The 23,901-nt window shown below is 39.6% G+C and overlaps 1 protein-coding gene across 5 annotated transcripts in view; it reads right to left on the bottom strand.

Annotated features, from left to right (window-relative positions):
* The window catches only part of EPB41L4B (erythrocyte membrane protein band 4.1 like 4B), a 255,127-nt gene that overhangs the window by 93,501 nt on the left and 137,725 nt on the right, over window positions 1-23,901 (bottom strand). For 4 of the 5 annotated variants that reach the window (XM_038392440.2, XM_038392441.2, XM_043508596.1 and 1 more), the window contains exon 16: window positions 7,649-7,836. In XM_038392440.2, the coding sequence (XP_038248368.1) occupies window positions 7,649-7,836 (188 nt within the window). Of the gene's footprint in view, window positions 1-7,648; window positions 7,837-21,853; window positions 23,273-23,901 lie in introns of those variants that run through there. The other variant, XM_038392442.2, reaches the window with a different exon arrangement.

Genomic DNA, 23,901 nt, shown 5'->3' with positions numbered 1-23,901 from the left:
CTTTGAATACCCGTCTCTTTTAGGTTGTCATCTGGAATTCGTCCAGCTCACTCAACAGAGTTTTTTCATTACTCACTTATGCAGAAAGAAAATACAATATTTTTTGAGTGAGCCGCCTCTCAATATTGACCTATTAAACCACCTTGGGGATAGAGTGGGAGATATGAAAATTATTTAGAAATAGAAAAATACTATTTGTTTTATTAAATGTAATTTAATGAGTCCTTAAAACTTTTTCTGTATTTCCTTTTCTCAGTGAGGCTAGTTAATAAGTAAAAGTAGTTTGGACCCATTCTTCAGACTGTAGGGGTCCGATCAAAAGCCCTTTGAAATCAATAGAAAGCCTCCCATTGACAGTCTGATTAGAATCAAGTTATTAAATAGTCCTATTGAAGATAAGTACTGCTCGCATGGGGCCTAATTCAATAATGGTTTAAGCATGAGCTTAAATCCATCCCTACTCAGCAAAGCACTTAAGCACATACTTAACTTTAAACACATGGTGTCAAGTATCAGGAGGTAGCCATGTTAGTCTGTATCCACAAAAACAACAAGAAGTCCAGTGGCACCTTAAAGACTAACAGACAGCCCCCCAACCTGAAGCAAATACTCACCAGCAACTACATACCACACCACAGAAACACTAACCCAGGAACCAACCCCCGTAATGAACCTTATTGCCTACTCTGTCCCATATCTCCTCTAGCAACACCATCAGAGGACCCAATCACATCAGCCACACCATCAGGGGCTCATTCACCTGCACATCTACTAATGTTATATATGCCAACATGTGCCAGCAATCCTGCTCTGACATGTACATTGGCCAAATCAGACAGTCTCTAGGTAAAAGAATAAATAGACACAAATCAGACATCAGGAATGGTAACATAAAAAGCCGGTAGGAGAACACTTCAGTCTTCCTGGACATTCTATAAAAGATTTAAAAGTAGTTATACTTGAACAAAAAACTTCAGAAACAGACTTCAGGGAAACTGCAAAACTAAAATTCATTTGCAAATTTAACACCATTAATTTGGGCTTGAACAGGGACTGGGAGTGACTGGCTCACTAAAAAAGCAACTTTGCCTCTCCTGGAATTGACACCTCATCGTCAATTACTGGGAGTGGACTACATCTACCCTGATCAAATTGGCCCTGTCAACACTGGTTCTCCACTTGTGAGATAACTCCCTTCTTTTCATGTGTCACTATAACAATGCCTGCATCTATAATTTTCACTCCATGCATCTGAAGAAGTGGGTTTTTTACCCACAAAAGCTTATGCCCAAATAAATCTGTTACTCTTTAAGATGCCACCGGACTCGTTGTTGTTTTTTTAAATATATGCTTTGCTGAGTAAGGATGTATAGCTGAATTGGAGACCAGACAGTGAATCCAACTCCCACTGAAGTAAATAAGAGTGTTTCTGGTGACTGGGCCATTGAGTAACTCTTTCCAGGGCTGGGCTCCTTGCATTCCTGTTATCTTGTTTGATACAATCAGTGCTGACACAGTCCAGAATTGCTGACATCACATTTTCTTCCCTGGTGATAAAGCTCTGCACTAAGAAATTACACTGTGGCACTTAGTGAATAAATTAATGCAGCTTCTTAGATATGCCAGGATGATTTTGTATAAACAGATTCATTTTATGTTCCTGTTGGGAAAGAAAATACTGAAAAAGTACACAATTTAAATGGGTTTAAGTCAAACATAATTTGTACAGTTTGCTAGATTGCACGACTGGTTCATTACGTTAATATACCAGAAACCAAAACAGTTAATTTAACTTAGTTTTCACTGTTCAACTTGCAAATAGTCATACAAAACAAACCCATAAATAAATAAACCCTAAAAAAAATCTTTACAGTGCTAACATTAAGTTTAAAAGAAATCAAATCTCTCTCTCTCAAAAAAAACAAAAAACCTTTAAAAATTAGTTTGTTTAAAATGCAGTTGTACTGTGAAATTAATTCTGTTAAAACAACATAACGTATGTTCATTGTCTCTTGCTGATTTCCATATCAAGTGTACTTGGTCTGTAAATAAGTGGAATTTTTTTTGTAACTGCTAACCTAACCTTGGATCTGAGAGCCAAGCTGGGTCCTTTCTCCCTCACTCACCATCTCCTTTAAAAGTCTCTGCAGGATAAATTATGTTCTCATTGACACCTGTGCAATGCCATTAACTTAATATGACGGCCAAGGTAATCTCTGTATTGTCCCAGCTATCTTCAATGGGTTTGCACAGTTATAATTGATTGGCAACCAGTAAAAAATTCTGCTGATTACACACACACCGGAATAGAATCCTATTCCCTCTTTCTGAGCTGTGTTGGCACTGCAGGTTTAACAGCTGTATAACATAGAAAAACTATTTTTGTCACTTAAGTCAGCAGATGCGATTCTGAGTACACATAGGAAGCAGATCTGCTGCTTAAGAAAGTACCATCTCTCCATAGGTACCCTTTACAGAAGAACTACATCTTAAATATAATAATTCATACTGAAATCTATTGCTGAATTACCATCACAAAACTTGTTCAAATATAAGATTTGTTTCATAACTTCCATAACTAAATCACACTGAGAATCTGAAACCAGGCAAATTTTGAGTGGTTTTGTTTGCTGTACAAAATCCCATACTCTATTCACAAACATTTGAAGAGAGCCTTGTTTGAATATTCAGTACTCTCAAGCCCACTCCTCATGTCTTGCTGGAGAAGATGATGGAATTTTGTATTTCATTTGAAACCATGTAAGATGGAAGAGGGGTTGATGATTTCAGCCTGGATACAGGCAAATCTGGATGGATTAGGCTGACTTCTGTTCCACATGACATGAACTCCAAAAGTCAAAGCTCAGGGTTAAGTGAGTCCACATGACCTGAAACAAGCAAAACGGCAGAGGCATGGCCATTTCAAGAGACAGTAAGATTAAAAGGGGTGACCCGTGAGGTCCCATTTTCCTCACCTCCATTGAGAAACTTCCAATATATTCTTCCATTAGTAGAGACACCACACCATGCTTCCCCATCATCCCCACTCACTCTTGCATTCACATGCATGCTGTGCCCTTGAGACTCTCAACAAATTAGCCACCAAGCTATTCCTTGATGCACTTTCCTTACAGACACCCTGACTGTTCATTCTACCCCCTTTCAGACACCAGTCCCCATGTCACTTCATTCCCCAGCATCATACATGCCACTACCACCATTTCCTTCCTTTCTGCACGTGAGTTCTTCCTGTTGCACACTTTCCACCATTCACACTCTCCTGGGCGTCTGGTAGAAAGCCAGAATGCTCCTTTTAGTTTCCTCATGGGTAAGATTAGCCTTTTCCCCAGACCCATCACAAGACTCAATATTCTTAGTTGAAATAATATAAGTAGGGATTTGAAGAATCCAATTAAAAAAATTAATTAGATACTAAATATCAATCCTGAAATTTCCTTGGATTCTTAATTTACAGCTTTGTAGCTGCCACTTAGTGTTCGGGGGGAAATATTGCCAAATTTATCCCAGCAGAGAGTTTTAAAAGCCAAATCAATAAAATTCTGTGGTCACAGGATAGGGCTGGCCGTCACAGGGTGACACTAGCCTTTTAAGACGGAGCAGGGCCAGCATGCCTGTGACTGGGAAACTGATGCCAGCAGAGCTTTAAAAGAGAGGACTTAGAAAGAGACCCACCTCCCCAGTGAGGGGGAGCTGAATAAGTCAGGCTGAGAGCCTGGAAAGGTTCAGACAGAGGGGCCCTGGGGGCTCTCACTGGGAACAGGGAGCCTTGGAGAGCTAGGACAGCCAATGCTAGCTGGGAGTGGGGGCAAACGGAATCTAAGTACTAAAGTGGGGAAAAAGCCCTGATAACCGTAGTCCTGGGCAAATTGCTGTTACAGAATACACTCCTGTATTCACACCCTGCACACTATTGTAATAATCTTTTGCACAAAATATGCCTTATCATTTGAAAACTCATAGTTTGCTGGTCAGTATTGTCTTGGTGAAATATGTGTGGTAACATTGTATGTGAAGTTATAAGATTCCCCTCTTTGACATTATTAACACATGTTCCAAACCCCACAGCCCTGCCCAGGAAGAAGTTAGATCTGTCCTAAACAAAGGAAGGAATGCGTGCTTGCCTTAACTTGCATCTAAGCAGTAAACAGAATCATCAAGCGGGGAGGGAAAACAAAAGTAGTTCAAGCAGGTGAAAAAAAAACCCAGCAGGGAATATCCTTCCACACAGCCTCTTTGTCTCCTGGGTCTCAGCTGGAAATGTTTTTCAAGAAGGGAACTGAAACTATAAAAAGGAGGGACAAACACCCCAAGGCACCTTTCTCTCTTTCCCTGCTCATCATATTCCCTGTACCTGAAAAGACAAAGGAAGCAGCCGTTGGACTCTGGGGAGTAGTCCAGACCCGAGAGTTTGGTCAGTAATCTGCTGGAGCATGTGGTGAGAAACTTGGCTCTGAATTTAATATATTTCATTAAGTTAGGCATTAGTAAATGTTTCATCTTTATTTTTCTTGTAACTATTTCTGACTTTTATGACTCATTACTTGTAATCACTTAAAATCTCTCTTTATAGTTAATAAAGTTGCTTTACTGTTTTATCTAATCCAGTGTGTTCAATTTGAAATGTCTGGGTAACTCCATCTGGGGCAACAAGTTGGGTGCATTTTATTTCCTTAAAGGAATAACAGATTTAACATATTTGTACTGTCCCAGAGAGGGCTGGGCAGTACACAACAGACAGTTTGTGGGACAGATCCTGGACTGTGGGTGTGTTGGGGTCACCCTGCAGCATAACCAAGGCTGGTAAGAGCCAAGGTGTGGTTCGCTGGCTGCACCACACAGACAGTGTGTGTGGGGAGTGACTTACAGGCTGGAGGCTACAGCATCAAGGCATTGTAAAGGGCACCCCAGTTACAGGGCAGGGGTGACACAACTACTTATTAGTCTAGATTGTGCTCTGGTATGTAACAGTTGCATAACTATGTTTTTGTTGATTTGGCCTAAGCTTGGACAATAAAACTGTATAAAAGAGACTGTGGGCAGGGCAGAGAATTCTTAGCAAGCTGGGGAGAAGCCTTCCCTTGTTACAGTGGCCTTTCAAGGGGAGTAGGACACAGTCCCACCTGTGCCTAGTTGTTATCTGACTCTTGGGTTTGGGTATGGGGAAGTGGTTGGGTCAGCTGACCAGGCATCATATGATGGTAGCCTGGGGGCAGCGCTTCCCATAAGGAATAGCCTGCTCAGAGAAGTCTGCAAGGAGTCCGCAGTCTCTAAAACACTCCAGTTGGATGGAGACGGTAGATTTGCGCCAAGATCTGCCATGCAAAAGACAAGGAGTGCCCTTTTCTCTTCCAGCAGAGCAAGCTTGTTGAAAGTGGTTCTCCACTAAGTCTCATTTCAAATCAGAGAAGTAACAGCCAGGACTAATTCCCTTTTCATGTTGTGAGTTTGGAGATAGTGGAAGAGGAATGCTCTAACCGGCTGACCAACTGGGACCAAGTTGACTGTGACCAATTTGTCCAGTGAAGGTTGTTCTAATAATTCACCTCAGTCACAAGGTGTCCACGAACCAACTTTAGATACACAAATCAGTATATTTAAATCCTTAGCTACTGTAGCTCTATTGTCTCCAAGTGCCAGGTGAACACTGCTTTTGCTGGTTGGGCAATTATCAAACATGCTCCCAAGTGCCCCTGAAATGGTGGTTCCAGTACATGTGCTGTTGAAAGCCTGCTAATGCAGTACATACAACGTGTAAAGTAGCCCTCCCTCAACTCCTTCACACCTTACCAGGGTCCTGTGGTGCACTTGTTCACCTGATAAAATTTTCAGTGTAGCGGGGAGTCTGGGGCCAGAGTTGCTACAGAGGCACAGGGCCTCTGAGCACACGGCTTGGGCATCCCACAGAACTGCAGAGTATATTAGGTTATTTATCATAATGGGTCAGGTGAGGAAGAACTCTGCTGGGATCCTCATGAAGATTTGCTGCCTCAGAGCCCTCTTCCATAGACTTTTGAGAGGGATGGAAAGATCTGGGTCTGGAGCAGCAACAGCTCCATTCAGCTAGCAGAGCAGCACAGTGATGGATGTAATCAATATCTCATTGGCAATGCTGTTAATTCATAAATGTTATATCGTTCCAACTTCCTGAATGGTTGGAGTGCGCTTAATGATGCATTAATTTCTTACAAAAATGGCCCCATTTTCAGAAACCAATCAGTTTAAGCGTTTGTCTACACACGTACTTTGTACCTCTTTAACTATATCATTTTGAAACAGGCATAGTTAAAGCAGTAAAACTAATGTGGATGCAGTTATACTGATTGAAAGGTGCGTATATCACTATAGCCCTGTCCCATAAAACAGGGGCAGTACCAATTTAACTCCTTGGGTAAACAATCACACCCTTAACCAAATTAGTAGAAAAACTGTGTGTAGACCAGGACTAAGTAAAGAGGAAAAAAAAATTACATGATCTCTAGGAACACATGCTGTATGTCGTACATAGAAAACATATCTGTTTTTAAAGTCAATTTCAAAATAAAACACCTGTAGGGTATACTGGGAGAATATATTATGCTGTGCATGAGGAAACAGTTTGCAATCTACACTTACATCTAATTTATTCTGAAACAAAATCAAAATCCTGTCAACCCATTTTTCTGTACTTCAGGGAAAAAATTAGCAACCACAAGGGTTAGAACAGTAAATATTATAACAGAAACCTCACAGAAGCCATGCTGCATTTTTTTGTTCAACTGCTTGCCTGAACTGACTGACTGTAAATTTTGAGGCTTAACCCTTTCAGAAATGGTTACAAATATTTAGCATAAATGCAAATTGTTCCTGATTTTTGCTATTTGCACATGTTCAGTAGTGGTGTGAGTATGACTTGAAGATTCCACCTGCACTGATCACATTCCAGCCTCTAGCAATTTCCTGCAATTGCTTCTCCTTACACAAGGGAGGAGGCTGTGAAGCTGGGCCCTGGAGCTAGGGTGATCAGATGTCCCGTTTTTATAGGGACAGTCCCATTTTTGGGGACTTTTTCTTATATAGGCACCTATTACCCCCCACCCCCATCCCATTTTTTCACAGTTGCTATCTGGTCACTCACTCAAACTGGACCCGAGGGCAGGGAGACGGTCTGTTCTGTGCTTTCAGTGCTCCTCCAGCTTGTGCCCAGATACCATGAAGAAGAAAGCTGCTTGATTCAAATTAAAAGGGGTGAGGAGAAAAGTGGGAAGCAGGTCAGCAGACACAAGGACACAGGGGACAGGAGAAGAAGAGGATAGAAAGGGATATGCCTGTGACACTATATACATAATAATAATGAAATATATCATCCTGTGCCAAGCGTCAAACTCTATGACTAATCTAGTGGTTGTTCAGTTATGGAATTCAAATTAATTGCCAAATCCTGTAACCAAGCATTCAACAGTAGAGCCAGAAAATTGTGAATCCTGATTAATTTGCATCAACCATGAAATTTGAGAATAGAAAATATGCTCTTCATTGAGAAAACCTGAAATGCAATAGCTCCCCTTCTTTGATGCTCTCTGTTTTCTTGCCTGTGACAAATCTCATGCCAGAGTAATTACTGAAATTCTGTTACATTTAATAGACTTACTATTTGGGTTTGGAACTCCAGAAACAATATCTTTGCTGTCGGGAACAATTACTCCATAATTAGAGTGGTGATGGTGATGCCGGTGGTGGTGGTGGTGGTGATGCCTTCCAGACATTTTTGTAGTAAATGGTGCTCCACCATTTTCTTCAATGTTGAACTGATGAAGGTCAGTGTTGTTCAAGGGGTAGCTGTGAAACAAATTCCATTCAAATTAGAATCTTTTAAAGTGACAAAGCAATTATGCCTTTTTGGGGAATTTAAACTGCTTTTCTTGGACAATGTTGATTTTTCAAGAAGGTTCTTTAATTTTTGTAAGCCCAAGTACTCCACCCATTTAAGATTAATTCATTTCAATTTAACTGGGAAAAAAATGGCATATATCCTACTCTAACACTTGGCACCAATGGGAGTCCTGCATGCACACCAAGGCTGTAAGATTTTCATTTGTGAATCATTTTCTGCTTTAAATGCTAATGATGCTTCCTTAAAAAAATATTCCACGACTCAAATGTAAATGATATATGGTCTGGAGCATGGAGCTAAGCAAACATCAAAACCCATCAGATGGGGATTTGCATTTGTATTTTTGGTAAGAGAATGCCCAGTCCATACCACAGCAATTCATCTTCAGTGTGCTTTGACTTATTGAATCTAGAGAAGGGATCAGAGTAACTTCACACAACTGAGGAGGAATGAGTCTCTGGCAAAATGGCGAAAATGCTCAGGGGAAAAGTTTGACACATATTGGGAATAATAAAATTCTGAAAAAACAGTATTCTTAGTTGAGCATTTACTTGTGCCAACAATGAAATCACATTTGTTCTTGTAAATAAAGTACAAATAAATTTTGTACATATAAATGTTTCTGTAAGAGAACATCAGCACACAACAATTGTGCATGAAGAAATGAAGACCAGGTTGAGATCTTAGTGAAAGTTTAATTCTTAATTCTATATCAGTATTGACTCAGATACTAACACACACTTTATTCAATAATTGTATAGGTTCTATATAAATGTATTACTTGAAATGTCTAAGGCAGATGTTGATTGCTTCTTAATTCCAGCAACCAAAAAAGAGTAAGTGCTTTATACCATCTATGCAAATTAATGCAAATAAAGTATCTTCCTCATGGAATATTATACATTTTAAAATATTTGAAAAAGTAGTCAGTATCATTTTATAAATTTATTAATATTCAAAATTGTAGCAGGTTTTGGAACACTAAATCAGGGGAAAAAAAGAATTTCCAGCCTATTTAGAACATATGAAGAGATACCATTTATCCACCTGCTGTCAGCTTACAACTAAAGAGAGAAAAACCTGAAAACATGAAGTAAAGACAAACTGAAGAATTAGAAGGAAAAATGAGCAGATTATTTCCAACTAGACTGCATACTATGTAGAAAAAAACCTTTGTTCACTGCAAATTGTCCACCCTCTCAAAGCAAAATTAACCAGTCATTTGCAAACAAACATTGTTGTATTATTTCAAAAGACGTGTCCAAGTGCATAACTTTGTACCTTTCCAATAACCATGGCCTTCTCAAAAAACTTTTCTAACTCTATGAGAGGCTCTGGCTGGTGGTACCTGACTGGCACTTCAATGTCAAAAGTTGGTTCATTGGGGAGGAGGTAGACCACTGCATGTTTAAGGACAGTTGGAAGCCTCCTCTCACAAAGCAAGACATTGGAACGGACTGCCAGTAATGGCACCGTACCTACCCCACTGGTCTTAAGTGACCAGGAGAAACATGGCTCAGATCTACAAGTGGTAGGTCTTGAGGAGCCCAGAAGATGAGAAATATCCTCCCTTAGAAACTAAACCAAATGCAAACAGTAGATGACAAGCCATCTGGAGCCTGTAGTTCTCGAACTCCAAAGGTTTGGAGAAAATAACCTGACACTAGTCTCTCATTTAGCAAGACCACCACATCTTCAACAAGGCAATCAGCTGAAGGAACAAATCAGTCCAGGATAATGAGACTGCACATTAAATGAGAGTTCACCTAGATAATCTTTTTGAGGTGTCTATGACTGGGGACAATTAACTTTTTTTGTCTTATGTTATAGATCTTTTGTACACACAAATGAATGTTCTGTAGAAAATATCAGATTCCAGGCGACTTCTCTGCCATCCTTTGTTCAATTCAACTGTTTCAAGACACAGAGATCACCATTAAACCAGAGTATGGTAAAGGATCATAGAGTTGAGGGTCCTCTTTAAAAAAATGATAATAGCTGCAGATGAGCAGATAGGCACACTGGTTGGAAGAGGAGACCAGTTGTTCATCAACATCAGTGAGACCATAAAACTTTATAAATCAAGTCTCAGAGGTTGATATGGATGTGAAATAGCTGCCATATTGAAATGGAGGAAATGATTTGAGTATCTCAACTATCTAAATCAGTTTTGTAATCAGATTGAGCATATCCCTAGATCTGTGGAAACATTTCTTGACTATGTGGGTAAAGGACTCAACCTTACAGGTAAAACCCAGAGAAGTCCATCATGTCAAGGAAGTAAAGAGTTAGCTTAGCAAAGATTGTGTTCACGTGCATGTCAAAGTCTCCAGGGGCAATGTACTATAAGGAATCCAACAGCAGCACAAACACCAGCTCAGCAACCTGAGATGTGAAATCCCACATTTACCTTAGTAGTCTACTCTACCCAAAAGAACCATAAACTTCTATCCTTCATCAGGGTCAAAAGTGAGTGACAGATATTCAAACTCACCTTTATGGCTGGTTCCCTGTGTACATTTGCAGGATACGGCAATAATCACAGCCCACTCTCACTCCCATTTGAGGTTCTGTGGGAAACTGGTGAATCAGAGAACAACTGGGACTGCAGCTTCTGACCTAGTGAACTGGCCCTACATATGACAGACTTGGAATTACCCAATACAAAATCTCAAACCTGAGGAATCCAAATTACCCATTCCATGTCACTTACATTATTTCATTTAAAGGCATTTGGAAGCCTTAATATTACATTGCCAACACACATCAAGGCAAAACTTCTAGGATTACAGACCTTGAACTCTACCTCTCCATGGTTTGGTGTGCTCTAGCATAGGTTCCTCACTGGGTCTTCTCTGTTCTTCATGGTCTATATTTTAACCCAGAGAATTGAAACATTATCTTTCTCTACTCTTCTGCTCAACAACTTCTCCTCTTTCCTTTCCCTCTCTCTCATGGATATATCTTGCCAGTTTGAACTGACATTGCAGTTATGTTTTTTCCCCAGCAAGGTAACGCCAACCAAAACAAAGTTTTGATCACGTCATAAGACCTCTAGTTTTTCCACTTGTTCTCCAGACTTCTCACATTGTTATAGACACCTAGGTTTTTTTTATACGAGTAAACTTCCATATTTTCTCCTCCTGTATTTCTCTTTTGACCTTCCTAGTATGCCAAAATTCCACCTTGATTTTAATCTCTTAAAAGATAATTTTGCTACCCTACATCCTTTCCTCTTATTGCATCTTTCTTTGATGTTCTGCATATTTACCTTTCTGCAACTTTTCCCTTTGCTGTACCATTCCACCTTTCCTCCTAGTTTAGTGTCTCCCTGACAAGCCCTACTAACTTATTACATAATAGATTACTTGAACATCAAGGAGAAAAGAGGCAGTGCAATACTGCCCATACTCTAAAGGAGAAAGACTAATGCTTTATTCTAAATCACTCCATTGCCCACTCCTGGGCCACTAGCTGACCCTCATTATTCTACTAACTGCATTTTTCACAAATATGGTAGAAGTCCAGAATTCAGATATGTAGCCCTTGACCATAAACTATTTTAATCTCACCAAAAAAGGCAGCATACAACTAAGTAGTAGGACAGATGATACAATACACATTTTTTTCACTTCTTTGCCCCCTTTCATCTTCCCTATTTCCATTGCTACTTCTAAAGCCTAGCTCTGTATCAGTCAAACATTACTTATAACACACTGCTTATTCAATTAAAACTTTTACATTTTCCTACCATCTAGCCTTCACCCTCCACCGTCTTATCACCACTTCATCACACTACTGTCTCCATCCTCACACAGAGAAATCCTTAGCTTCTGACCTGATGCCTTTCCATCCCATCCTCCCAGCAATCATCCCTATTCAACTGGGAAATTCTCCCACCCTCTTACTGAGGATTTCACAAGAATGGCCTTAGCCAATATCACAGAGCTGGGCTACGAATGCTCCCTTTCACCCATGGTGTCTGCTGCAGTCCAGGTGCTTCCCAGGGGCCTAAAGCTGTAATTGGGAGGTGATTGGTGGGCCTCCGCTCCCACATGGTTTTGAGAACTCTGGGAACCCAGTGTCATAGCAGCTCCCTGTTTTGTGCTCTAGGGGTGGGTGCAGGAAGGCATGCATGGACTATTCTGGCCATGGGAATGCTAGTACATTCAGCGGGTCTAGGTTCTCCCCCGCCCCCCGACAGGTGGATGGTGATTTAGAAAGAAAGCCTTCTAGATTGGAGAGAGATTTTTTTGTTTGACTTTCAACAAATGTCACACCTGCATCAGTTTCTTGTAAGAGCATTCCCTCTGAACTAAGCACTGTAATCTCTTTATATTTAAAAAGGTTTAGCATTTCAAATGCACGTCTTCACAGCCCCCTCCATCCTCCCATCTACAGCCTGAAGAATGCCTTATATGGCAATTTGCAGCTTGCTGATGTCTTTCTACAGCATCAGGTCTACACAGTATTCTTTGAATTGAATGGGCTGGGAATCTCCTGCCACCCACCTAGCTCTAATAGGAGATATCTCACCTATCACTTTGTCACAAGAATACCTTCTCAAAACTCAAGAAGAGTTTTAACTGTGCTCCCTAAGGAGAATCATAATAGGTATAAGCATACCTATTTGATTGTTTGAGGGGGTGGTTTTCAAAAAGCACAAATGAGAGTTAGGCATAAATAGGAGTCAATCTCCCTTTGCCTTTCAGTGGGTCTTGGGGCCTAACTTTCACTTGTGTCTTAAATCTCCCTCTTAACCTCCAAGGTACCATGTGGTTCTTTACAATAAGAACTGGTGCTTGCAAAGGGCAGGTGCGTGCAAAGGGAGTTACTTCATGGCCCTGTAGGCTTTCATGTGATATATATGGTAACAGTGGACATCAAATTGTGTCCCAACATAATAGAACATCCCCCTGGATCATGAAAGAGAGATCTCTCTTTAGATTCACCTTTATTTCCTGTTCAAATGCTGCTACATTTCTGTCATTTCAAAATTTTAATTTCCTTTACTGTATTTGGTTAAAAGCAACCCTAAAACATACAGAAAATAGCTTGTGGTCCATTTTCTCCATTAACACTTACATTTTAAAAATTTCGATTTTCAGTCTTCTCATTTTCTCCCAAAATTTCATGAAAAGCTCAAAACCCTTAATTTGAGTTAAGGTTTGTAATTTGCTTTAACCCTGTAAAGCACCTGACAGATGCAAAGTATTACTATAGGCTGTAAGCTTGGAATGTGACACTAAGTGTGCATGAGAATAGCTATACGGCAAACAAGCTGTCGTAAATATAAAGGGAAGGGTAAACACCTTTAAATCCCTCCTGGCCAGAAGAAAAACCCTTTCACCTGTAAAGGGTTAAGAAGCTAGGAAAACCTCGCTGGCACCTGACCACAATGACCAATGAGGAGACAAGAGACTTTCAAAGCTGGAGGGTGGGAAACAAAGGGTCCTGTCTGTCGGTGTGATGCTTTTGCCGGGACCAGAGCAGGAATGCAGGTCAGAACTCCTGTAAAGAGTTAGTAAGCAATCTAGTTAGATATGCGTTAGATTCTATTTTGTTTAAATGGCTGAGAAAATAAGTTGTGCTGAATGGAATGTATATTTCTGTTTTTGTGTCTTTTTGTAACTTAAGGTGTTGCCAAGAGGGATTCTCTTTGTTTTGAATCTGACTACTCTGTAAGGTATTTCCCTTCCTGATTTTACAGAGGTTTTTCTTTTACTTTTTCTTTAATTAAAATTATCTTTTAAGAACCTGATTGCTTTTTCATTGTTCTTAGGATCCAAGGGTTTGGGTCTGTGTTCACCTATGCAAATTGGTGAGAATTTTTATCAAGCCTTCCCCAGGAAAGGGGGTGTAGTGCTTGGGGGGATATTTTGTGGGGGAGATGTTTCCAAGTGGGCACTTCCCCTGTTATTTTTGTTAGACACTTTGGTGGCGGCAGCATAAAGGTTTAAAGACAAAAGGTAAAAGTTTGTATCTTGGGGAAGTTTTAACCTAAGCTGGTAAGAATCAGCTTAGGGAGTCTTTCATGCAGGTCCCCACATCTGTACCCTAGAGTTCAGAATGGGGAAGGAACCTTGACACAAGCATTTATGATTTCTTTGTAGATAGGAATGAGGAAGAAATGAGCTAGGAGAGAATGAACCTGGTTTGTGCAAATACTGGGCTAACTACCACACCTGGTACATGGACTGGAGCAGATTACCTGGAAAGGGCTTTATTGCATGCAAACAATATAACAAAAGGGATGGTCATAGAGCAGATAGGGGATAAATAGGTGTGAACTCTGACACCTAGCATGGGAGTAAGGGGCATGCTCTAGGGAGAAAAAGTGCATCACAAGGCCTACATGTTCTGTTATGTGGTGTAGATGAAGGTATGAAAGCTGCTGTATATGCATCCATACTAGAAAAATTAGTAAATCCTATTGCAGGTGTGAAGCAACTGAAGATGGTCCAGAGGAGCCCATTTCATTCCTAAAGACACCTCTAGAGGCTGAATGACTAAATGGACTTTAACCAGGAAGAAATTTCTCAGACCCTACATAGGAATGATTAAGCTCTTCTGATGAGCTACCCTAAACTCACAAGTTTAAAATCAGAATGAAGATGTACTGCAATTATTGTTGAGTCACTCTAAGGTTTGATCAGGTGTTTGTAAATCCAGGATCATAAAAAGGGTCAGGGATCCTCTCTCAGAGGCATAAGGAATCAAGAATCAACCTAAAGGCCCTGCAGGCAAATCCAAGACACAGTCAAGCTAAGGCTGAAGTTTAGATTCCATTAATGTTATTTACTTTACCATTCAAGCTGGAACCAGAACTATGTACAGTAGACTAACACTGTTCAAAGAAAGGAAATTTCACTTGTTTCCACAGAGAATAATATCAGCAACAAGAAAATAAAGTGATACCTAAATGAATCAACTTAGTACAGTGGAGACGGTCCTTCTTAGGCTCAGTCTCCAACCAACACCAATTGATTCTGACTAGAGATAAAATTTCAGTTATTTTGCAATTTTCAGACCATGTTTTTGCTGAAAATTGTAACCAGCTGTAAGAGAAGCTGGTTGAACAGTGGCAAAATATTGTCACCAATCCTCCCCCACCCCAACAAACAAAATAAAACACCCCAAAACCAATCATTTTAAATGTTCCCTTTTTTAGGTCAAAACTTTTCCCCCCCCCCCCCCCCCAAAGTGATCAGTTTCATGTCCAAACAACACCTCTTTGGAGCAAGAAACAGTGTGTTCCAGATCTTAAAGATCTAGTAACCATACACACTATTGTTTTTAAAGCTGCATAGACCACACGTTCCCTTGCTTTTCCATTCTCTTTTCCCTTCTACTTTGCCTTCTTCATCTCCTCAGTCCTTATCACTGTTTACTTCCAGTTATCAGAGTAGCAGCCGTGTTAGTCTGTATTCACAAAAAGAAAAGGAGTACTTGTGGCACCTTAGAGACTAACAAATTTATTAGAGCATAAGCTTTCGTGAGCTACAGCTCACTTCATCGGATGCTGTAGCTCACGAAAGCTTATGCTCTAATAAATTTGTTAGTCTCTAAGGTGCCACAAGTACTCCTTTTCTTTTTACTTCCAGTTAGCTTTTCTTTTCCATTTTCCTCCCACCTTAAACCGAACGCTAAAATCTTTCCTTCCATCTAACTTTTCCCCAGATGCCCCCTTCTGCTGGAGTCTCTCTCCCTGCTCTTCTGTCCCACTTGTGGTTCAACATTGGGCTCTCTTCTCCCTCTTCACTCTATGGCCTCATCTTGGGTATCTTTTCCATCTCTTTACCCACCGATTAGGCCCCAATCTTCCTCCTCCCTTGGTTCTCTCCCATTGCCTCTAGTGGAGGAAAAGCAGTCTCTCCTGAATGCAGACAGCGTGGTCCTGCTGACTGACAAAGCTGCCAGGCTGAGTGGCCTCAAAAACGTAGGATTTAGCACATGGATATGAAAGATACAACCAGGATGTAAACATGGTTCTCCTTTTTCTAACCTGGGAATTTCAGATATTGATTGTACTGCTATCCAACTGGTCAATATTCTCTGTGTGAGACTGCATAAATGGTTTAACATTTCTGTTTCCCCTATGACTCTCAGAAAATGCAAAAACTAATGCTGTGGGGCAAGTTGCATGTTGTTTGTAGGAGTGTTATAAACCGATTGACTGGAGAAAAAGTATTTGTTAAATATTTAAATAGCTTGTTGTCTGACTTTAAACTGTATTAGACCAGCATTTCCTACTGCCAACTGAGTTCAATGGCTGCTCCTTTCAGTTCTTCGGGGGACATGACTGAGCAACAAAACATTTTGTGGGCAAAAATGTGGCTTTTAAATATAATGACTTTTTTTTTTAAAAACTACTCTTCAAATTACTTAAAACTGTTTTTAGCAAGCGACTACAATTTTTAAAAAGTGCTCCTGTTCTGGACCTTTCTTCTAGTAATTCAAAAATTTATCTTTATAATAAAAATTAAAATGGGGAGGTTTTTTAGAACAGTAGCTCAAAGCTTCAGACTTAACAAATAGGAAAAACAAAATACAAAAAAATACAGACTACAGAAAGTACAAAGTATGACAAGTTCAAAAAAGCCTAACAAATATTGGGAACAAAAATATGATTGACAATGCTAATGTAATTTTGAGATGGTTTCTGAATGATCTCATGGTAGGATTTATCACCTCAACCTTCTTTGTTTAAAAGTTAAAAGGGTCTTTCTAATCTCTTCATTCAGTGAAGTGGTTCTTCAACTGTGGTCCACAGAACAATCCTTGGTGGTCTGCAAAGTGCTTGCAGGTCACATGCTGCTTGGGAGAACCATTGTTAGTGAGACTCTTCTGCCTATGAGAGGAAGCACTTTGACTCTATTGAGAATACCCAAACAGCAAATCACTGTGGGAAGATGAGCTGTTACCACAAAGTGTGCTGCAGGAAGCAGCAGATTGCTCGAGTTGAGAGAACTAATGTACTTCAAACACAACCAAAAGGAAAAGATGTGCAGATGGTCAGAGAGCTAGGAGAGTAGAAGCATTCTCCATACATCTTCTCTCCAAGTGCCGTGGTCCTCTGAAATCCTTTAGAACATATGTCGCCAAGTTGATTTTGATCAGTGTGAACAAATGATAATGCAGATTTAAAAAAAAAAAAGACACTCTCTCTCAAACAATGCAATGCTGCAAGGTGCTGAGCATCTTCAAATCCCATTAACTCCAAAGGGTTGAATAAACAGTGTATTTTTAATTATATAAAATTTACCAGATCTCTGAACTGGGATGGAGAAAAAAAATCGAGAGGATTACATACTGTGAACTAATATGAAAGTTTGTTAATGGACCTTTATTTACATTTTCTATCTATTAGTATTTATTCAGTGATAAGTATGTTTGGGGGCTTTCAAGCAGGTATGATGAGATCCTTGCCCTGAAGAGCTTAAAACCCACATTCAGAAATATCACAGGGCTAGCTGTTAAGGAACAATTTGTTTTATTTGAAAGAACTATCAAGGGTCAGACTTCTAAAACTGGATTGCAAAGGTGTGCCAGTAACTGATACAGAATTTGGCCTGCAGAACCTTTATTATGGGGGGATGAGCGATGTGAAGGAAGGAACCCAACTTGACTCTCAGAATCCAGGTTAGGTTTTTTTTGGCAGGTCAAGCAGAAAGAAAAACTTAGCACATATGATATGGAAATCTTTGAGAAACATTCAATATGGAAGCCCACAATGTCCCTCACTTTTCAGGATACAATGGCACTTAAGAGAATAATGGGAGCTGCTGGGCTCTGAGCTCTCTTGAAAACCTGGCTCCGTGCAATTGTAGTCTCTCTCAGAATTTGACTGATTTTCAAGGTATCTCTAGGGATGGGAATGCAACAAACAATATACACTAATGAAGAAGTATGTTTGTTCTGTCCCTTTCCCTGACCCTATCTTCTCTATTTAGACTGTAAACTCTTTGTCACCAAAGGAATAGGGACTATGCTTTTCTATATTTGTACAATGGCATAATGCCCCCTGCCCTTCTTGGTTGGCCCCTAGGTACTACCATAATAAGCACGAATAATAAAACTTGAGTTGTATTTTTCAGATGCAGCCATTTCATTCTTAAAACAGAAATGTGATGCAAACATGATATTTACACAAAAAAAAACCTTCTGAGTTCCAGCAATCCCAAAGCTTTCATCTTCACGATACGGAACAAGTGCAGTGAACACAGAGGCAAGTTCCTACATGGAACCAGTAAAGCTAGCTCAGGTTAACCTCTCAAAGTGAAGTTCTTTGGTTGCTGTTGTTTTGTGGCAGAAGCAAGTATTCCAGCATGCCCTGGCCTTTGAAGAATCCACAGTCACTACCAAAAAAAAAGGGTGGGTGGGTGGGGGGGGAAGTAATTTTTTGTTTCCTGGCTAACAGTCAGCACTATTGGTGCTGCATCCATAATAATAACCGATAAATATTATTCTCCTCAGATCCCCACTTTAGAAAGCAAAAGGAAACCACTGTGCTGTTCTTGGAGCCTGATCCAAAGCCCATCAATGTAGTCTCCTCATGGACTTTGAATTAGGTCCTCAGCGAGCCTGTGCTGAAGTGGTCCTCATTCAAGCCAGGTGGCTCCTAAGGGAATAGCACCGACCTGGCTTCCTGCTGGATCAAGGACATGAAACTTCTGAAGACCTCTTTTATTTGAAACGCCCCACAAAAAACAAAAAAATGCAGAGCTACATCGGCCTGCCTCTCCCCACGGCAGGGAATCTCTCCCACATATCCTGATTATGTTTTTCTACCCCACTCAGGAGTCCGTATGCCAAAAATCAAGTCATATCAGCATCTTCCTTTTTCCTGTCTCAGTTAGCTTACTTGTTGGCACCAGTGGTTACATTTACCAAATTATTTGCAAGCTGTTATACTACTATTTCTACAAGATGGAAAAAAGCTCTTCTGGTGCATTGGTTTAGGATCTGAAAGACAAAAGACATATTACAACTTACCTGCCATACTAGATGCTCCACCTGATTCTATAGTCTTTGAGCAAGCAATCCTTGAACTTGAGAAGTCTGCATTTTGGCCCTGATGCATGTTTTGGCAGAACTCAAGTTATTTCTGTCAGAGTGAACACTCCAGACTGACAGCTGTGCAATTGCATTACATGATACAGTCCCTACATTTTTAGTCTGCATTTCAGCTGACAAAGTGATTCATGATTAAGTAATTGAAAAGAGAAAACTCACAGGTTAAGTAACCCATGCTAAGAAGAATTAATTCAAAGGGATGCCATCTTCCCCAATACTAGAACTTGTTTCTACAGCCCACAGTCTCAGGGCCAGGGCAATACTCTGATGCTGCAATGGGCCATAAACCTGGCCTAAGTCACAGACCTGGCATTGCAACAACTCCTGGAGTCCCTGGTGTAGGAGGGATGGCAGGGCAGGAGGGAGACTGGTACTCTGGTGTTTTTCTGTCCAGTAATTACTGCATTGCAAAATAGGCTGCACTGAGTTGTGCTGGGACTGAACTGCCCAGATATCCTCCAGTACTGGGGGAGATGGGGGATGGGAGGAGTACAGAAAGATGGCATAAAGACACCTTAGCCCCAGTCCCTCTTGAATGCACCAAGTGGTGCTCCAGCACATCTGAGACTCTCTTCACTATATACTCAAACACAAATCAATGTAATTTTTGATTCCTGGTATGATGTCTATTCATCAAATAGCATCTCTAATTTGCAGAAAAGACAGTTTTGTCACCATTTGTGATCATTCAATTTCCACTTCTGGAAAGAGACAAAGCAGGTGAGGTCATATAATTTATTGGACTAGCTTCAGTTAGTGGACAAAACAAGCTTTTAAGCTATGCAGAACTCTTCTTCAGGTCTTAGTGGGATATGAGAGAGAGAAAGATATTTTACTGGACCAACTTGGACCTGAAGAAGAGTTCTGTGAAGCTTGAAAGCTTGTCCCTTCCACCAATGGAAACTGCTCCAATAAAACATAATACTTCACCTACCTTGTCTCTCTCATATCCTGGGACCAACATAGCTACAACATTTCTAATTCTTGTGGAATCAGGAGAGGATAAGGCTTCAAAGAGTTTTTCTGAAAAGCACCTACAACTAATACAAAGGAAATTATAATTTTTTAAATTAAACTTTTAAAAATTGGGATGAAGAACATTTTCAGAAATTAAACCTACAGTACAATGGGCATTCTGGAAAACTTGCTTTGTTAGCATTCAGTAGGTGGTGGTATCTGTTTACTTAGGACAACAGGAAAGATCTCAAAAGTGATTTTTGTACATATAGAAAAATTGTGTATTTTACTATTTGGAACACAACTGAGAACTACTTTAAATAAATATCCTGTGGCATTCTCATGGGGAATCCTTGCAGGAATCCTATACAACATGACATAAGAACATTTATTTCAATAGATAACGGACCTAAAGTATTTTAGGAACTATAATGCAAAACCGTGATATCAAAAGAGGTTTCCTACAGTGGCCTGCAAATAGGATCCAGTCTTAAATCCTAACAGCCAAAGATTTGCAAAAGTTATTATAAAGTAATTTTTAAACTAAAGGAGTCACCTTTAGCAGTCATTTCACCAAACATTTCCAGAAGAGTAAGCAATAGAATTTTGCTTTAAAACCTGAAGATTTCTGTCTTGCTAAGAAGTGAAAGTGATGAGTTGCATTTCTAGCGTCCAAAGGTTGGTATCACTGATTTATTAGCTAATCATACTTTTTAAATAGTAGGGGTGCCAACTTTAGAAAAAACAAACACCAAAGTGCCCTTTAAATGAAAATACATATTCAAAAGGTAGAGTCTCTTCCTAGTTCACTGCAGTGGCAAAAGTCAGAGCAGCGTCACTGGAGAGAAAGGTTAAATGCAAAATGTCAGACTTTGGGCTTGTCTTCACTATGGGGGTAAGCTGACCTACATTATGCTACTCCAGCTATGTGACTAACGTAACTAGAGTTGACATAGCTTAGGTCAACTTACCCCAGTGTCTTCACGGTGCTGAGTCGATTGGAGACACTCTCCGGTCAATTTCCCTTACCTCTTCTTGGAAAGCTGGAGTACTGGGGTCGACCAGAGAGCGCTCTGCTGTCGATTTAGCGGGTCTTCACTAGACCTGCTAAATCGATCCCTGCTGCATTGATTGCAGCAGCATCGACCGTCCCGATCTCCCTGTAGTGGAGACCAGCCCTTTACCTTTTTAGTCCTCCCCAAAGGAAATAACTGGATGGAGCGAAGGGGAGCAGGCGACGACCTGCCCCTATTGCTTGCAATACCAACCCTCCTTACCCCTGAATCTCACTGCTGTTATAGGTATTCAGGACCACTGAGTACTGAGGGATGGGCATGCCATAAGAAGATGTAGCTGAGAGTATCTGAGGTGCTTCTAAAGAGAAGGAATAAGATAAGGTAAGTGCTTTCCCATTTGGTACCAGGCATGAAAATTGCTATATACAAATAATCATAAAGGGCAAAATTCACCCTTATGCAGAGATCTAGCACAAGGCTTATGCACCACTTAAATTTTCAACATAAGGCTAAAGTGGCACTAAGATTGTTTGCTCTAAATGTCTTCAGCTCCCTATATGACAGCCGCAAAAAATACTGCACAGAAAAGCAATACTGAGTATAAACAATATATATAGAAATCCATAACAAAATCACGAATCATGAAGTGATGAATACTCAGTTGAAGACCATACATATTATACTGGCACTTTCACATCATAGTGCACTGTGCCTTCAAGTATTTCCAGTGGATTCCAATGAAAATCTTGGGCCTGATTCATCACTGGGTTACTCCAATATTACATCATTGATGCTACAGAGTGACCTGAGCATAAAACTGGAACACACAGTGGTGTATCATTCCCCAACTGCCACAAAAATTGTATTTATATCTTTTAAACAGAAAAATAATAATATATGCAAAACAAAGCCAGAAGCTTGAGAATGTTTATTTGTACTTAGCACATACAAGGAAGATCAAAACAAATATTAATGATAGCATTTGTAAACAAATATACTTTACAAAGTTATATACTATCAAATTTGCTCTGAAAAAATGCAGGGTTATCCCTATTTACAAATGGATGTTTATTAAAATCAAGTGGAAAAAAAACCTACCAGTTTAAGATATCCCAAATATAAAGATATTACTTATTCCAGCAAACTTCAAAAGATCAGTTGTAAGGCCAAATTAATAAGAAAATATGAATAAAGATGGCACTATGACTTTGAGTAAAATATAGGCAAGTGATCAAAGTACCAGTCACGCCTATGTAAGGGCCTGAGTTTGTAAAGTGTACATCCAACTTCGCAGAAGTCTAACATCTTTTTTTATTTATCAGGACCCTTTGTTTCCCCTTCCCTCAAGTACTACATTGATTACAAGCTATTTCTTGAACCACCCTCTTGGAGAAAAAATTTCAAAAGGTAGTTTTATGCTTCCTTATCGTTTACATTCACAATTTCATTTAAAAAAAAATCAGACAAAAGACAGCAGCACCCATTTTTAAGGCATTTTTTAACATTCCTGTGTTCATAGCAGCAAATACTACCTTTAGGCATAATATGCAATTTCTCATTGGTTTAATCAATAAATCTGAGTGGTAATAGAGTAATCTATTAAATTTAAAATTATAGTGTTTTCCCTATACTTATGTTTAAAGTTATATAAACACCGGTAATTTTATTTTGTGAAAAAAACCTTTGATTATGTCAACAGGATCCCTTTATCACTGGCCATTTAAGTCATTTTTAATTACATAAGTGAGTTTTGATTCTGTTTTTCATTTATTTCACATTTCCTGTCCTTGCATCAGTTCAGAAACTAAATTTCTGATCATTCATTTTTAATTGGGTTCATTAATTAAAACAAGCTGATAAAATAATAAGAGATGGTATGTAATATTTTAAAGAAACATGCCTAGAGTCCCACAAAAATATGATAAATTTAACAATTTACAAAAATTTCAGAACTTGAGCCACAATGAACTCTGACCAGTTTTCACAAAACTTCTCAGATTTTTACAAAAAGTGTTGAAAATACTTCTTTCAAGATTGTCTGGGAACACTAGACAACAAGATGACCCTACAGATTAAGACACACTTTTTACACAATATACTTTTAACATAATGCACAGACAGACAATGCTTATGGAATGTAATGATCATCTAGGATGGTAGGTGAAATTAGGATGACCCAGTTTCTCAAAGTGTTGTCATGAGTTTATCTTGGTACACCATACTTTGGATTCCTCCTAAATTCTTCTGGTTCTGATCTTGGATATACTGTAAATTGCGGTCATCTCCACTTGTGGTTGGTTTCCAATATGGCCTGTCATCATGGTAGGGTGGCCTGTACCATTTGCACAGTTATTGGTTAGTGAGAGGTGGAAGTAAATTTTACAATTATGAATGCTATACAGTAATATGAGTTTATCAGCTAGGCTCTAAAATGCACATGAAAAATGATGGAGAGTGAACACCCATGGAAGGGAGTGGTGGATAGAATCATGGGCTTGATGTAAAGTCCACTGAAAGTCTTTCCATTGACTTCAATGCACTTTGGATTAGATCACATGCACAGAACTTTTAGAATCTTGTCTTTCAAATGTTAAAAATAATCATGCCTGAAAGCCACTGAATTTCCAGGGGAAAAAGAGTTAACTGCAGCAAGGCTAAGTGGCTTTGCCAAATGAGCAATAAATGCAGAATCATGCAAAAAGTTGAGCTAGTGGAAGTACTATTTCCCAAAGGCTTAAAAATTAAAAACACAATAACATTAATGAAGCAATCAATCATCCACCCATAAATACTGCCATTTGCTCAACTCTGATGGACTTAGTTACACACCCACCCTCTTAAACCAAACAAAACTTCTCGTTCCTGCAGCTAGAATACAAGTTTGTGTACAAATTCACTCTGAACCTTGAAAAACCACTAGGAAGAAAAATATGTTTTTCCTAGCATACTGGTATAGGTAAC

The sequence above is a fragment of the Dermochelys coriacea genome, chromosome 2, assembly GCF_009764565.3.
Source record: "Dermochelys coriacea isolate rDerCor1 chromosome 2, rDerCor1.pri.v4, whole genome shotgun sequence".
Taxonomy (NCBI): Eukaryota; Metazoa; Chordata; order Testudines; family Dermochelyidae; genus Dermochelys; species Dermochelys coriacea.
Note: the sequence above shows the minus strand (reverse complement) of the source record. Positions and strands in the feature narration are given on the sequence as shown.